At 40.9% G+C, this 16,086-nt stretch overlaps 1 protein-coding gene across 10 annotated transcripts in view; it reads left to right on the plus strand.

The window, feature by feature from the left end:
- Positions 1 to 16,086, plus strand: part of CFAP54 (cilia and flagella associated protein 54) — a 300,763-nt gene that overhangs the window by 138,832 nt on the left and 145,845 nt on the right. For all 10 annotated transcript variants that reach the window (XM_061416977.1, XM_061416975.1, XM_061416972.1 and 7 more), the window contains 3 exons: positions 3,855 to 4,078; positions 4,179 to 4,314; positions 6,685 to 6,793. In XM_061416977.1, coding sequence (XP_061272961.1) covers positions 3,855 to 4,078; positions 4,179 to 4,314; positions 6,685 to 6,793 — 469 coding nt within the window. The remainder of the gene's footprint in view (positions 1 to 3,854; positions 4,079 to 4,178; positions 4,315 to 6,684; positions 6,794 to 16,086) is intronic.

Here is a 16,086-nt window from a genome sequence, read left to right on the forward strand (position 1 = left end):
GAAAAATGAATATTGTATAGTAACACATATATAAGGAATCTAGAAAGATGGTACTGATGAAATTATTTCAGGGCAGCAAAGGAGACACAGACATAGGGAACAGACTGATGGACAGACTGATGGTGAGGGAGGAGGAAGGACAGGATGGGATATATGAAGAGAGTAACATGGAAATAAACATTACCATATGTAAAATAGATGGCCAATGGGAATTTACTGTATGCTCAGGGAACTCAAATCTGGACTGTAACAACCTAGAGGTGTGGGATGGGGAGAGAAGTGGGAAGGATGTTCAAGAAGGAGGGGACATATATATATACCTATGGCCAATTGATGTTTGGCAGAAACCAACACAACGTTGTAAAGCAAGTATCCTTCAATTAAGAATAAATAAATTTTTTAAATTAAAAGAAAACATCTCTAGGGTGTTTCAAATGCAGCAAGAACTTAAGGAAATGAATACAATAGTTACATAGTAACTCTTTAATTTTGGTGAAAAGAGGGTCTACAGTAATCCAAGTCTATGCCCCAACCAGTAACGCTGAAGAAGCTGAAGGGGAAAGGTTCTATGAAGACCTACAAGACCTTTAGAACTAACACGCAAAAAAGATGTCCTTTTCATTATAGGGGACTGGAATGCAAAAGTAGGAAGTCAAGAAACACTTGGAGTAACAGGCAAATTTGGTCTTGGAGTACGGAATGAAGCAGGGCAAAGGCTAATAGAGTTTTTCAAAGAGAACATATTGGTCATAGCAAATACCCTCTTCCAGCAACACAAGAGAAGACTCTACACATGATCATCACCAGATGGTCAACAGTGAAATCAGATTGATTATATTCTTTGCAGCCAAAGATGGAGAAGCTCTACACAGTTAGCAAAAACAAGACTGGGAGCTGACTGTGGCTCAGATCATGAACTCCTTATTGCCAAATTCAGACTGAAATGGAAGAAAGTGGGGAAAACCACTAGACCATTCAGGTATGACCTAAATCAAATCCCTTATGATTATACAGCGGAAGTGAGAAATAGATTTAAGGGCCTAGATCTGATAGATAGAGTGCCTGATGAACTATGGAATGAGGTTCATGACATTGTACAGGAGACAGGGATCAAGACCATCCCCATGGAAAAGAAATGCAAAAAAGCAAAATGGCTGTCTGGGGAGGCCTTACAAATAGCTGTGAAAAGAAGAGAAGCGAAAAGCAAAGGAGAAAAGGAAAGATATAAACATCTGAATGCAGAGTTCCAAAGAATAGCAAGGAGAGATAAGAAAGCCTTCCTCAGCAATCAATGCAAAGAAATAGAGGAAAACAACAGAATGGGAAAGACTAGAGATCTCTTCAAGAAAATTAGAGATACCAAGGGAACATTTCGTGCAAAGATGGGCACAATTAAGGACAGAAATGGTATAGATCTAACAGAAGCAGAAGATATTTAGAAGAGGTGGCAAGAGTACACAAACTACAAAAAAGAGCTTCACGACCCAGATAATCACGATGATGTGATCACTCACCTAGAGCCGGACATCCTGGAATGTGAAGTCAAGCGGGCCTTAGAAAGCATCACTACGAACAAAGCTAGTGGAGGTGATGGAATTCCAGTTGAGCTATTTCAAATCCTAGAAGATGATGCTGTGAAAGTGCTGCACTCCATAGGCCAGCAAATTTGGAAACCTCAGCAGTGGCCACAGGACTGGAAAAAGTCAGTTTTCTTTCCAATCCCAAAGAAAGGCAATGCCAAAGAATGCTCAAACTACTGCACAATTGCACTCATCTCACACGCTAGTAATGTAATGCTCAAAATTCTCCAAGCCAGGCTTTAGCAATACATGAACCTCCAGATGTTCAAGCTGGTTTTAGAAAAGGCAGAGGAATAGAGATAAATTGCCAACATTCGCTGGATCATGGAAAAAGCAAGAGAGTTCCAGAAAAACATCTATTTCTGCTTTATTGACTATGCCAAAGCCTTTGATTGTGTAGATCACAATAAACTATGGAAAATTCTTCAAGTGATGGGAATACCAGACCACCTGACCTGCCTCTTGAGACACCTATGTGCAGGTCAGGAAGCAACAGTTAGAACTGGACATGGAACGACAGACTGGTTCCAAATAGGAAAAAGAGTACGTCAAGGCTGTATCTTGTCACCCTGCTTATTTAACTTATATGCAGAGTACATCATGAGAAACACTGGGCTGGAAGAAGCACAAGCTGGAATCAAGATTGCCGGGAGAAATATCAATAACCTCAGATATGCAGATGATACCACCCTTATGGCAGAAAGTGTAGAGGAACTAAAAAGCCTCTTGATGAAAGTGAAAGAGGAGAGTGAAAAATTTGGCTTAAAGCTCAACATTCAGAAAACGAAGATCATGGCATTTGGTCCCATCACTTCATGGGAAATAGATGGGGAAACAGTGGAAACAGTGTCAGACTTTATTTTTTTGGGCTCCAAAATCACTGCAGATGGTGACTGCAGCCATGAAATTAAAAGACGCTTACTCCTTGGAAGGAAAGTTATGACCAACCTAGTAGCATATTGCGGAAAAGGCACTGGCACCCCACTCCAGTACTCCTGCCTGGAGAATCCCATGGATGGAGGAGCCTGGTGGGCTGTAGTCCATGGGGTCGAGAAGAGTCGGACACGACTGAGCGACTTCACTTTCACTTTTCACTGTCCTGCATTGGAGAAGGAAATGGCAACCCACTCCAGTGTTCTTGCCTGGAGAATCCCAGGGACGGGGGAGCCTGGTGGGCTGCCGTCTATGGGGTCACACAGAGTCGGACACAACTGAAGTGACGCAGCAGCAGCAGCAGTAGCATATTGAAAAGCAGAGACATTACTTTGCCAACAAAGGTTCGTCTAGTCAAGGCTATGGTTTTTCCTGTGGTCATGTATGGATGTGAGAGTTGGACTGTGAAGAAGGCTGAACGCCGAAGAATTGATGCTTTTGAACTGTGGTGTTGGAGAAGACTCTTGAGAGTCCCTTGGACTTCAAGGAGATCCAACCAGTCCGTTCTAAAGGAGATCAGCCCTGGATGTTCTTTGGAAGGACTGATGCTGAAGCTGAAACTCTAATACTTTGGCCACCTCATGCAAAGAGGTGACTCATTGAAAAAGACCCCGATGCTGGGAAGGATTGGGGGCAGGAAGAAAAGGGAACGACAGAGGATTAGATGGCTGGATGGCATCACCAACTCGATGGACATGAATTTGAGTGAACTCCGGGAGTTGGTGATGAATGGTGGGGCCTGGTGTGCTGCAATTCATGGGGTCGCAAAGAATCTGACACGACTGAGCGACTGAACTGAAGTGAATTTAGAAGACTTTTTTCTCCCTAATTTTGACATTTGCATCAGGGAACTGGGCAAATTTTTGTGTACAAACTGAATATAACCAATATATTAAGGAAATTTAAATATTTGTGTATACTATAGCCTGTTTTTCCTCATAACTTTACCTTATTTATTGGTTTAATGTTCTTACTTAAATAGTGACTATGTACCAGGAAGTATAGTAATGACTAACCATATGTGGCTACGTATATTTTGGCTTAAATAATTAAAATTAAATAAACTTAAAAATCCAGTTGCCATAGTCAGACTTCAACAGCTCAGTATCCACATGTGCTTAGTGGCTACTGTATGGAACAGCACAAATGTAACACATTTCCTTCATCACAGAAGAGCTATTGAACAGTATCATCTAGCTTTGATTTGCATAATAAATATATTCAATTTTTTTCTGTTCAGTTCTTTTCCATGTTATATTTTTAGCTATTCATTTTGTGTTCAGACGAAACATGTAGGGAAATATGAAATTTCAGAGTTTTGTTTCAATGTGCTACTTGCAGACTATTGATGAAAAAGGAGAGTTCAGTGTCCCGAGTTGCTATGGAAATATTAAAAATGATAATGGTGGTTCCAGCCTTACCTTTGAGCATCCTCTGGATGACGTCAATGTGGTCGATTTGAAATGGATCCATGACTTTGTATTAAAATCTCTGGAACTTGTCTATCAAGTAGAAAAATGGGAAACACTCGTATCACTTGCCATTCAGTTCAATGCAGTTTCGCAGTAAGTACCTCTGAAAGGGTGGCTAACAGCGATAGACTTCACTGAGAAGAACGTGTCTTTACTAATGTTTGTTTCTAATATATATGTTACTCTTATCCAGTGAAAGATACACAGAGCAAGTGACTCCACTGCTGGTTTACGCACAGCGCCAGCTTCTACTGCAAATATCCAAATGCAAGGGCCCAGACATCAGCCAACAGGCTTGTGTAAGATATGAGACTGAATACAAACAGAAGGTAGGTTAGGCTCTGTTATTCATGCAGTTGTCATTTCTTATTAGTACGCATATAACTAGCAAGATTTGGGATCAGATAAATGTTGCTATTTTCACTTAGGCATTTATCATTCAAATCAGCAAACATTGTTGAGAATCGCTGTTTGCCAGTATTTTCCAGATACAGAGAAAACAAAAATTAAGTCCTTGTACACGAGGAGCTTATATCCAGGTCAAAGCTGATTTACACATTAGGCACAGTGAAAAGAGTGCTGGAGACATAGCACTTTTTTAGGAGCCATTAAATGTTTTGATTTATTTTACAATCAGAAGAAAAAGGGAACTTTTATGTTAAAGACAGTGTTACAGTTTTAATAATATTTTTTGATGGAGCAGTAGGCCCATGACGGCAAAAGTACTTAGGGCTCATGAATGACATGTTGCAGCTTTAAGTTGAGGGAGGAAAGAGATACATCTATTCTCTCATTTATTAGCTTAATAAATATGTATTGACTCCCTAAGATTAGAGCTGATGCATTCAATTGTGCAGTCTGTGTCCTGCCCTTGGGCACTTGGCATACGTTGGGGTGCTGAATCCAGCCCCTGCCCCACACACTAATCCATGTGGGCTTGAGGGGCTTGTAGCCCCCCAGAGAAGGCTCACATTTTTTTCCTTCTCACAAAGGCTGCTTATGGTCTTGGCATATTCTTGCCTCTTGCATATTCTATGTAGAGAGAGCTGTGTTCTTGCTTTATGGAGGTTAGTTTCAGAAGTACGGAGGTAGGACCAGTGGATAAACATGTAAACAGATAAAAAGATTTATTATCAGCATAAATTCTCTGAAGAAGATAAAACAGCTACATGGGATAGAGATAGGCTGGGGTGAGAGGTGGAAAAGTTGAGCAGAGGTGATCGGGAAGGTCTCTTGGAGATGGTTACATTTGGTGGGAAAGGGCCAGCCCTATAGTGGAAAAGAACATTCCAGCCTAAGGGGAGGACAGGATCAAAGACCCTGAGTTGGAACAGGAAGGAGGCCCAGACCCTGCAGTGCAGCAGACGAGAGATGAGAAGAAAGGGCTGCTTCTTCGGCATCTTCTTGGGTGCTTCCTCCTCTTCTCCCCAGTGTCCCAGAGTTAGTACAGCCGAACGTTCTGTTCTTGGTCCTCTAGTACTCTAGCTAGGTATTCTCTGTTAGAGAGTTAACTCAACCTGTGGCTCAAAGTAAACATCTTTATGATGATGGCTACCAAAATTACATCTCCTGTCTAGACCTTTCTCCTGTATTCTGTGCTGACGTATCTAACTGCCTGTATCAGTCAGGGTTCAATCAAAGAAGCAAAATTAGTTACAGCTGTCTCTCCCCTCCCCAAATGTCCACATTGATTTTTCCCACACCTTTTCCAGTCTTGACTGAACATCACATTCTCTGTGAAGACTTTTTCCTCCCTGCCTTGTTTAAATGTACGTGTCTGTTTGTCTGTTTTTCTCTATAGCATTTATAACTCTTAGTCCACTTTATCATGTACTCTATATATTTTGTTTATTGTCTATTTCCATGACAATAAGTACCACAAGAAGAGGAATTTTTGCTTATTTTGTTTTCTGCTATATCATCTGTGAGCTTAGAGTAGTGCCTGGCACATAATAGGTGTTCAATAAAGATTTTTTAAATGAAGCTGGAGAGGTGGGAAGGACTAGGTCAAGTAAGATCTTAATAGGCTGGGGGAAGGAATTTGCATTTTCTTAGACTGTCCTTGCATCTCATTATAGAGGTAACTACAAGGGACGATAATAAAGAAGCATCATCTACGTCAGACTGGGGTTCAAGGATGGTTGTATTTTGAGCAGGGGTGTGGGAGGTGGGGTGGAGAAATGGAGAGAAGAGGATCTTGGACCTTTTAAAAGAATTACCTTATGTCTAAAAATGGTCTTTTTCATTTTAGGACTCATTATCTGTTAAAAAATACTACAGAGGACGTTAGTTCTGAAAAACTCCACCAGGGAAGTTTAAATAGCGTTAATTATGAGTAGAGGAGAAATCTGCCATTGAAAAAGCTGCCTCTATTTTAAATATGTTTCAACTTACATAATGGGAGATATATTTAGACTAGTGAATTTATAGAACATCAGAGAAATTATTCTAATTGCTCTACATAATTTGCCTAATGTTTTTCCAGCTGTGGTATACATAAGAAATATGAAAAATTATGTAGCCACTTTTTTTTCCCTCAAAAGTTCTCATGATTGAATGTTACTCTGGAGCTTTTATTTGTAGCATCTTTTTGTATCTCTTCTTTTTGGCTAATGAAAAATAAGATGAACATTTCAAGTAAGCAAAAATTTTGGCTCTAAATACCTAAGTGATATTTGTTTTCTCCTATCTTTTTAAAGATAACCTGCCGAAATTTCGTTGGAATACAGCTCAAGATTAATCCTCCAACCAATAAAGGGACAGCTATAGGACAGCGAGCAGATGTCCTTAGAAAGCTTATCTATTCAGGTTGGAACCAATCTTAGCTTGAAGCTCTTTCTCTCTTCTTTAAAACAAGATTTGCTGTTGTGTTCTGCATGTCCAGTCTCCCATAATTAAAGTGTTTGCAAAAGCTCTTTTGCAGATTTGACTGAAAATAATCCACTTGATATTTACCATCTTATATTGCTATAAATGTCACTTAAGGGGAATTAAAACTCATGTCTTTTATTAGTTTAATCTGTAAGTTTAAAAAGGGACATAAGAGAAGAGGGAGAAAGGAAATTGATGGGAAAAATTAAATATGAGAAAAGACTGTTTCACAAGTTTTTCTCTATTTTTAATCTCACTTGGGAACTCTTTAAACTGATCTTTCGCTATTTTCTTGGTTCTATCGTGATCCCCATAATAACTTCCATTTCCATAATCAGTATGGATTATTTTTCTACTGGTGTTACCAAGGTTAACTTGTTGGTTTTTAAACAAGAGTACAACAGAAGATTCTGAAACATTATGACTCCTTTGCTTTTAGCTGGTGAGGCCTCTTGGAGTGTTTTGGCAATGTGACTTATACGAATGAGATGATGGGAAGGGATGAAAATGGAAGTAATGCCTCTCTCAGTGGTGTTTTTCCTGTCTCTGTTTTGGGTAGAGGAAAGAAATGCAAGTCTTCCCTTTGATATTTCCTGGATTGACAGGTGGGTTCTTTACCACTAGCATGATCTGGGAAGCCTTGATGTGTTTGGATTCCTTCACTTATTTATCTATTGATTTTAGGTATGTATGTGTGTATGTATGTATTTATGCATTCATTCATTCATTCATTTCTTAAGTCAGGCAGCCATTCAGTCATTCAGCAAATATTTCTTGAGTATCTACCATGTGTTAAGTGCTATACTAGGTCCTGAGAAACTGGGAAAGATTGAAGGCAGGAGGAGAAGGGGATGACAGAGGATGAGATGGTTGAATGGCATCACCAACTTGATGGACATGAGTTTGAGCAAGCTCCAGGAGTTGGTGATGGACAGGTAAGCCTGGCGTGCTGCAGTCCATGAGGTCACAAAGAGTCGGACACAACTGAGCGACTGAACTGAATGACTAACTGAGGTCCTGAGAATACAAAGATGAATGGGACTAAAGATTTGTTATATGATTTACAGCCCATTGAAAGAGACCGATAAATAAGCCAGAGATGATAGTGTAGAGTGGTAAGATCTATACTGTTGTGACTCCTGCCGCTGCTATAAACAATAATAGTTAATGGTAGTGTCATTTTTGAGAGACTCTATGTAATTTAGTGGGGTTATCATAAAAGTAAAAAGCAAAAGTTGAGAGTAGAAAGGTCGGCAGGAATTGGATAATAAGGGGTCTTAGAAGGTAGGGTAAAGAGGCTCAGATTTATCTAGAGAGCTGAAGGGAGCTAGTTAGAAGGGTTTAAAGAAGGAAAATGAAATGATTATATTTGTGTTCTTGAAAGACACTTCAGCAGCGTGGGGAATGGGTTGGAAGGAGACCACATGGCGGCAGGAGAGCTGCTGCTACCTGCTTATGGGTTTACAGACATGATGAGGTCCTGGACTTAGTGAGAACAGCGGGGTGGGCAGTTGAATGCTTGTTAGGTGAGGGGGATGCATGAGGAAGGGAGGAGTTCAAGTTGCTTTGGTTTCTGGCTTAGGTGGCTAAGTGGTTGTGGTATCTTCACTCTATTAAAAAGTACTGAAGTGGGGGGCAGGTTAGAGGAAAACATCTCTTTGCTATTACTGAGTTTGAGGTGTCTAAATAATAGCTGAGTAGAATCATTCAGTCAGTCAGTGATCAGTGCAAAGAAATAGAGGAAAACAATAGAATGGGAAAGACTAGAGATTTCTTCAAGAAAATTAGAGATACCAAGGGAACATTTCATGCAAAGACGGGCACAATTAAGGACAGAAATGGTATGGACCTAACAGAAGCAAAAGATGTTAAGAAGAGGTGGCAAGAACACACAGAAAAACTATACAAAAAGATATTCATGACCTAGATAATCATGATGGTGTAATCACTCCCCTAGAGCCAGACATCCTGGAATGTGAAGTCAAGTGGGCCTTTGGAAGCACCACTACAAACAAAGCTAGTGGAGGTGATGGAATTCCAGTTGAGCTCTTTCAAATCCTGAAAGATGATGCTGTAAAAGTGCTGCACTCAATATGCCAGCAAATTTGGAAAACTCAGCAGTGGCCACAGGACTGGAAAAGGTCAGTTTTCATTCCAATCCCAAAGAAAGGCAATGCCAAAGAATGCTCAAACTACCGCACAATTGCACTCATCTCACATGCTAGAAAGTAATGCTCAAAATTCTCCAAGCCAGGCTTCAGCAATACGTGAACTGTGAACTTCCAGATGTTCAAGCTGGTTTTAGAAAAGGCAGAGGAACCAGAGATCAAATTGCCAACATCCACTGGATCATGGAAAAAGCAAGAGAGTTCCAGAAAAACATCTACTTCTGCTTTATTGACTATGCCAAAGCCTTTGACTATGTGGATCACAATAAACTGTGGAAAATTCTGAAAGAGATGGGAATACCAGACCACCTGACCTGCCTCCTGAGAAATCTGTATGCAGGTCAAGAAGCAGTAGTTAGAACTGGACATGGAACAACAGACTGGTTCCAAATTGGGAGAGAAGTACATCAAGGCTGTATATTGTCACCCTGCTTATTTAACTTATATGCTGGACTGGATCAAGCACAAGCTGGAATCAAGACTGCTGGGAGAAATATCAATAACCTCAGATATGCAGATGACACCACCCTTATGGCAGAAAGGGAAGAAAAACTAAAGAGCCTCTTGATAAAAGTGAAAGTGGAGAGTGAAAAAGTTGGCTTAAAGCTCAATATTCAGAAAACTAAGATCATGGCATTTGGTCCCAACACTTCATGGCAAATAGATGGGGAAATAGCAAAAACAGTGAGAGACTGTATTTTTTTGGGGGGAGGGGGCTCCAAAATCAGTACAGATGGTGACTGTAGCCATGAAATTAAAAGGCGCTTGCTCCTTGGAAGAAAAGTTATGACCAGCCTAAGACAGCATATTAAAAAGCAGACATTACTTTATTGACAAAGGTCCGTCTAGTCAAAGCTATGGTTTTTCCAGTAGTCATGTATGGATGTGAGAGTTGGACAATAAAGAAAGTTGAGCAGCAAAGAATTGATGCATTTGAACTGTGGTTTTGGAGAAGACTCTCAAGAGCCCCTTGGACAGCAAGGAGATCCAACCAGTCCATCCTAAAGGATATTGGTTCTGAATATTCATTGGAAGGACTGATGCTGAAGCTGAAACTCCAATACTTTGGTCACCTGATGCAAAGAACTGAGTCATTTGAAAAGACGCTGATGCTGAGGAAGATTGAAGGCTGGAGGAGAAAAGGATGACAGAGGATGAGATGGTTGGATGACATCGCCGACTCAATGGACATGAATTTGAGTGAACTCTGGGAGTTGGTTTTGAACAGGGAGACCTGGTGTGCTGCCATCCATGGGATCACAAAGAGTTGGACACAACTGAATGACTGAACTGAACTGATGATACATCAGTGAGGCACTCAGCAGGTTTGTATTTTCACCACCAGTGCATTGGTATTGGTTGAAATCAGCGGCTTGAACAAGGTCACCCAGAGGGTGTTCTTAAGAATATGGTCCTGGGGATGCCATCACTTTGGAATCTGTGTGTCAGAAAGGGCTGGGGTACATAGCAGTTATGAACAATCCCTGAATCTCATTGCCATAAGACAAGGAAAAGTCTGTTTTTTGCTCATGCTTGTGTTCAGTGAGGTTGAGCAGCTCATCATGGATTGATGGAATGTCCCTCTCGACACAGGCTTCCATGATGGTTTTAGAGGCAGGAGACAGAACACTAGTGTTATCCTCTAGGGCAGCTATAACTGGAGGCATATAGTAAATGGTTAAGACTTTGAAGTGAGACCACACACATATACCATACACTTTGTGCTAAGGGCTTTATGTGGATTGTTTTATTATAACAACCCCATTAAAATTAATTGGACATCAGGTACTCTGATAAATGTTTTGTGAGTATTAGCTTACAACTGCCTGATGAGGTAGGTTTGCTGTTGTCTCCATTTTTTAACCAGGAAAAATAATATTTTGTATATTTTTCATATTTTATAATTTTATATTCATAGTTTATATATAAGTCAGATGATGGCTCTTCAAGCTGATACTTGAAGGTGACACATTTTCTGCAATTTTATTGTCTAAAGTCATGTGGCCACATCTAACTTCAAAAGGGGAGGGTAGTGTGATTGTACTCTGTACCCCAAGGATAAAGATGGACTATGTGAAAAGCCCTAGTGACTGTGATGGAAAAAACAGAGGCAGAGCTCATATCTGAAAGAAATTGGGATGTGGCTTAAGAGGTGGGACGTACGGGAGCTGAGAGTGTTACAAATGAGGCCGAGGAGAGACAGAGAGTGTATGAGTCAACAGTCAGAGAGAGGTCAACTAAGATGAGGGATTCTGTCCATTGTGTTTGGGAGGTCACTGTCCCTGGCCTTTCTGCTATGACACCCTCACCTTAGGGTCTTGCTGTAGCTGTTTCTCCTTCCTGAAGTGCTCTTCCCCCATCCAGGTGGCTCTCTGATAAACCCCTCACTTCCTTAAAATCTTTGTGTGCATCTCATCTTTTCAGTGAGGCTTACCCTGACCATTCTATTTGAAACTGCATCCTGCTTCCTTCCTTCCAATTCCCCTTACCCTAATAAATGTTTTCTTTTTTCCCCCCTGAAGCACTTATAGCCACTTATCACATTCTATAACTCAATTTTTTAAAACTTATATTTATTGATTACTAGTCTGTCTCTGCTGATAAAAGGTAGGGTCTGTGAGGTCAAGGACAATTGGTTTGTTCATCGATGGAATCTACATGCCTTCATCAGTACCTGACACATCGTAGGAACTCAGTGTCCACTTGCTGAATGAATGACTTTAACAATAGTAGTTTCAAAGAAATGGTTGGGAGGGTAATGGCAGTGTTTTGAGTGGTGGGTGTGGTAGTGGTAAGCTGTGCCTGCACAGAGTCACTGAATGAGAATTGCCTTTGATGAAGCTTAGAAGTGACAAGAAAAAAGCAGGAGCGGCCAGAAGGGAAAGTGGAACCCAGGGGGCCTTTGTTTTATTTGTGTGGTTGTTTTAGTAGAAGAGAAGGAGAATATTTCTATATTTAATAGAAAGATCCAGGAGAGAGGGAGAGCCAAGAGATAAAGATGTTTGATCAGGCAAGGAGCTTGAGGATAAACAAGGCAGAAAATGGGATATATGGGACTTAGGATGTTGGGACACCCCTGATGCTAGATAAGAAAGGAAGGAGAGAACAGGTTCAAATGCAGGAAAATTTGTAGATGTTAGTGGTAGAATTTGAAGGCATCTTTACTGGGCACTAGAGATTTTCTTAATGAAGCAAGGAGTTGAGAGCACAGCCAAGGTTGAGATTCCAGGAGAGATGTGAGGTGGTGGACTGGAAAATAGGAGAAAGGAAGATAGGAGAGCTGCAGAGCAGTATAGACGATCCAGTTGAGAAGCACTGGTGACCATGAACTTGTAGGTTTTACTGCCAATGATAAATTATTTCCTCATATTCAGTGAACAGCAGGAGGACCAACTTCCCCTCATCAGTCATGTGTGAATAGTTCCAAAGAGCATGTTTCTTTCTGGGTGTGTTGTCCTTTTCTTCATCTTGTCTGTCAAACCTCTGGAGATCCTCCAACTTGGGATCTGTAACTCAGAATGTGATTTATACTGTCCCCTCCATCCTAAAAAGAACTGGCAACAAATGTGAGAAAATTTGTCAAAAATGCTTGTTATCAATCTTCTGGTTACAGGGGGTGGGGGAGTGGGGGGTATGGTGTGGGGAAGGGAGGAGTGAATTGGGAGATTGGGACTAACATATACACACTATTATACATAAAGTTGGAGAAGGCAATGGCACCCCACTCCAATACTCTTGCCTGGAAAATCCAAGGGCAGAGGAGCCTGGTGGGCTGCAGTCATGGGGTCGCTAAGAGTTGGATACAACTGAGCAACTTCATTTTCACTTTTCACTTTCATGCATTGGAGAAGGAAATGGTAACCCACTCCAGTGTTCTTGCCTGGAGAGTCCCAGGGATGGGGGAGCCTGGTTGGCTGCCGTCTATGGGGTCGCACAGAGTCAGACACGACTGAAGTGACTTAGCAGCAGCAGCATACATAAAGTAGATAACTATTAAGGACCTGCAGACCACCCTTATGGCAGAAAGTGAAGAGGAACTAAAAAGCCTCTTGATGAAAGTGAAAGAGGAGAGTGAAAAAGTTGGCTTAAAGCTCAACATTCAGAAAATGAAGATCATGGCATCTCGTCCCATCACTTCATGGGAAATAGATGGGGAAACAGTGGAAACAGTGGCTGACTTTATTTTTGGGCTCCAAAATCACTGCAGATGGTGACTGCAGCCATGAAATTAAAAGACGCTTACTTCTTGGAAGAAAAGTTATGACCAACCTAAATAGCATATTGAAAAGTAAAGACATTACTTTGCCAACAAAGGTCCGTCTAGTCAAGGCTATGGTTTTTCCAGTGGTCATGTATGGATGTGAGAGTTGGACTGTGAAGAAAGCTGAGCGCTGAAGAATTGATGGTTTTGAACTGTGGTGTTGGAGAAGACTCTTGAGAGTCCCTTGGACTGCAAGGAGATCCAACCAGTCCATTCTAAAGGTGATCAGCCCTGGGTATTCTTTGGAAGGAATGATGCTAAAGCTGAAACTCCAGTACTTTGGCCATCTCATGTGAAGAGTTGACTCATTGGAAAAGACTCTGATGCTGGGCAGGAGGAAAAGGGGATGATAGAGAATGAGATGGCTAGATGGCATCACCGACTCGATGGATGTGAGTTTGAGTGAACTCCAGGAGTTGGTGATGGACAGGGAGGCCTGGCGTGCTGTGATTCATGGGGCACAAAGAGTCGGACACAACTGAGGGACTGAACTGACCTGAACTGAGTTCTTTGTAATGAACTATATGAGAAAAGAATCTTCAAAAGAGTGGATATATGTATATGCATGGCTGATTCACTTTGCTGTATAGTAGAAACTAACACAACATTGTAAATCAAATATACTCCAACAACAACAAAAAAAGAAAATGCTTGTTATCAAAATGGTGACTAACATCTAAGATCTAGGAAAAGCATATGTAGGAAAACTCTAGACCCATGTGACCAGTAGGTGCTTAATGACAATGGCTGCAATGTGTCAGGAAAGCACGTTGCCAGTCTGTTGTTAGGTTATATTTGGAAAGGCAAGAGGGTAGGTGGTAGGGCAGAAAGAAAGATGGGGTCATCAGGCTTCAGTGATCCTTTGAGATGGTTCTCAATGGTGGTGGAGGTAGAGCTAGTTTGAGCAATGAACAGAGTTGTTGTTGTTGTTTAGTCTCTAAGTCATGTCTGATTCTTTAGTGACCCCATGGACTGTACCCCTCCATGCTCCTCTGTCCATGGAATTCTCCAGGCAAGAATACTGGAGCAGGTTGCCATTTCCTTCTTCAGGGGATCTTTCCAACCCAGGGATTGAACCTGAATTTCCTGCATTGGCAGGTGGAGTCTACTGCTGAGTCACTTAGGAAGCCCATGGACAGAGTAGGAGTATTCAAATAGATAAGATCTAAAAAATATTGTAATGGCAGTAATAATTGATTGAGCCAGTACTTTATTATCTTCTGGTGGCTCAGATGGTTAAAGAATCTGCCTGCAGTGCAGGAGATCTGAGTTCAATCCCTGGGTCAGGAAGATCCTCTAAAGAAGGGAATGGCTACCCACTCCAGTATTCTTGCCTGGAGATTTCCACGCACAAAGGAGCCTTGCGGGCTACATACAGTCCATGGGGTTGCAAAGAGTCAGACATAACTGAGCAACTAACTCTTCAACAATTGTAGGAGGTAGATATTATACTTACATTACACATTAGATAATTAAATGTTACAAGTGAGTGCTGGAATCATGGTTCAAACTCTGGTCTGTCTGATTGCTCACAGGGCTCCACTGAGCTATCAGGTCTGTCTGTCCTTTGTCCCTTTTCAGCTTAGATTCTCTTCTTAACTTACAGCATTCAAGAAAAAATTTGCTATATATCAGTAGTCATGGGGAAACAGATATTTTATTGTTACTTGTTATGATAGTTGCACAATTTTAAGATGATCCTGCATAACTACTACAGGTTTTACACTGAACCATTATCATTAAAATCTTGGCATCCACCTGATATCTCCTTATGAAACTCTAGGACCTCTGTGTCTAGGAGCATAATTTGGGCTGTGCTTTTGGGCTTATTAGGCAAATTTTTAGGATGCTGAATTTTTTTTTAGTGTACTAAATTCAGATCATTAATGTGTTTATAAGCATGATGGTCCTTATATCACCATGACATGTTTGAAATTCTTAAAAGAGTTTTGAAAAAAGAACAAGTATACTCCTGATGGTTTCCACCCCAGATCGCTGCTTTAGAACATCATAGATTTTCTTTTGGCATAATAGCATTTGGAGGTAATGCTTGATATGTTTAATTCTTCAGAACAGATACTGTAACGCTCCGGTGCCTAGGAACATTTGGGATTCTCATTATTTAACAGCATTCTATTCTCCCTCTAGCTATTTAATAATGCATATGTAATTTGGTACAGTCTCTGTAGGATTTGGAGGAGTGAGAATACCTTACTTTATAGATGATTTTTTGTATGGATGAGTAACCCGCCTGCTTGTTAAGCTTCAAAGGGGTGATAACTCTATGGATATGCCTTTTATTGTAGCTGTTTTTGCTTTCTGTCTGGGATCTCTTTCTTCAGGTTTGACTTTATTGGCATCTAAGTTCTCTAACAGGATAGTTCAGCCATCACGTGTGTTGGAATTTTGAACCCTTTGGCTGGTGTGTTTTATTAGTGCCTCTGGGCATTTGGATTGATGTCACCGAAGGTGTAGAAAGTGGCCCAAAGTTTATATCACTCACTGGGATTCTTCCTTATTGAGACCATCTCTCTGGAGTCATTGGCATTTCAATTTTAATGTCTACACTGGTACACGAGAGACATAGTAAATCTAGTCTTTTCTCTCCTCTTCCTTATTTTTACCTATTTCAAACTGTTGAGGCTATTAGTGCCTTTAAAATAGCTTCTGAATTATCCATAGAAGTTCTCAGAGAGGGACCCCTTGAGACAGAGATGGCAGAATAAGGCCTGCAAGCTAATGATATTTCCTTATTGCTTTGCATCATTTATCTCCTGTAGACAACCACCAAAACACCAACA

Source organism: Bos javanicus, chromosome 5, assembly GCF_032452875.1.
Source record: "Bos javanicus breed banteng chromosome 5, ARS-OSU_banteng_1.0, whole genome shotgun sequence".
NCBI classification, from domain to species: domain Eukaryota; kingdom Metazoa; phylum Chordata; class Mammalia; order Artiodactyla; family Bovidae; genus Bos; species Bos javanicus.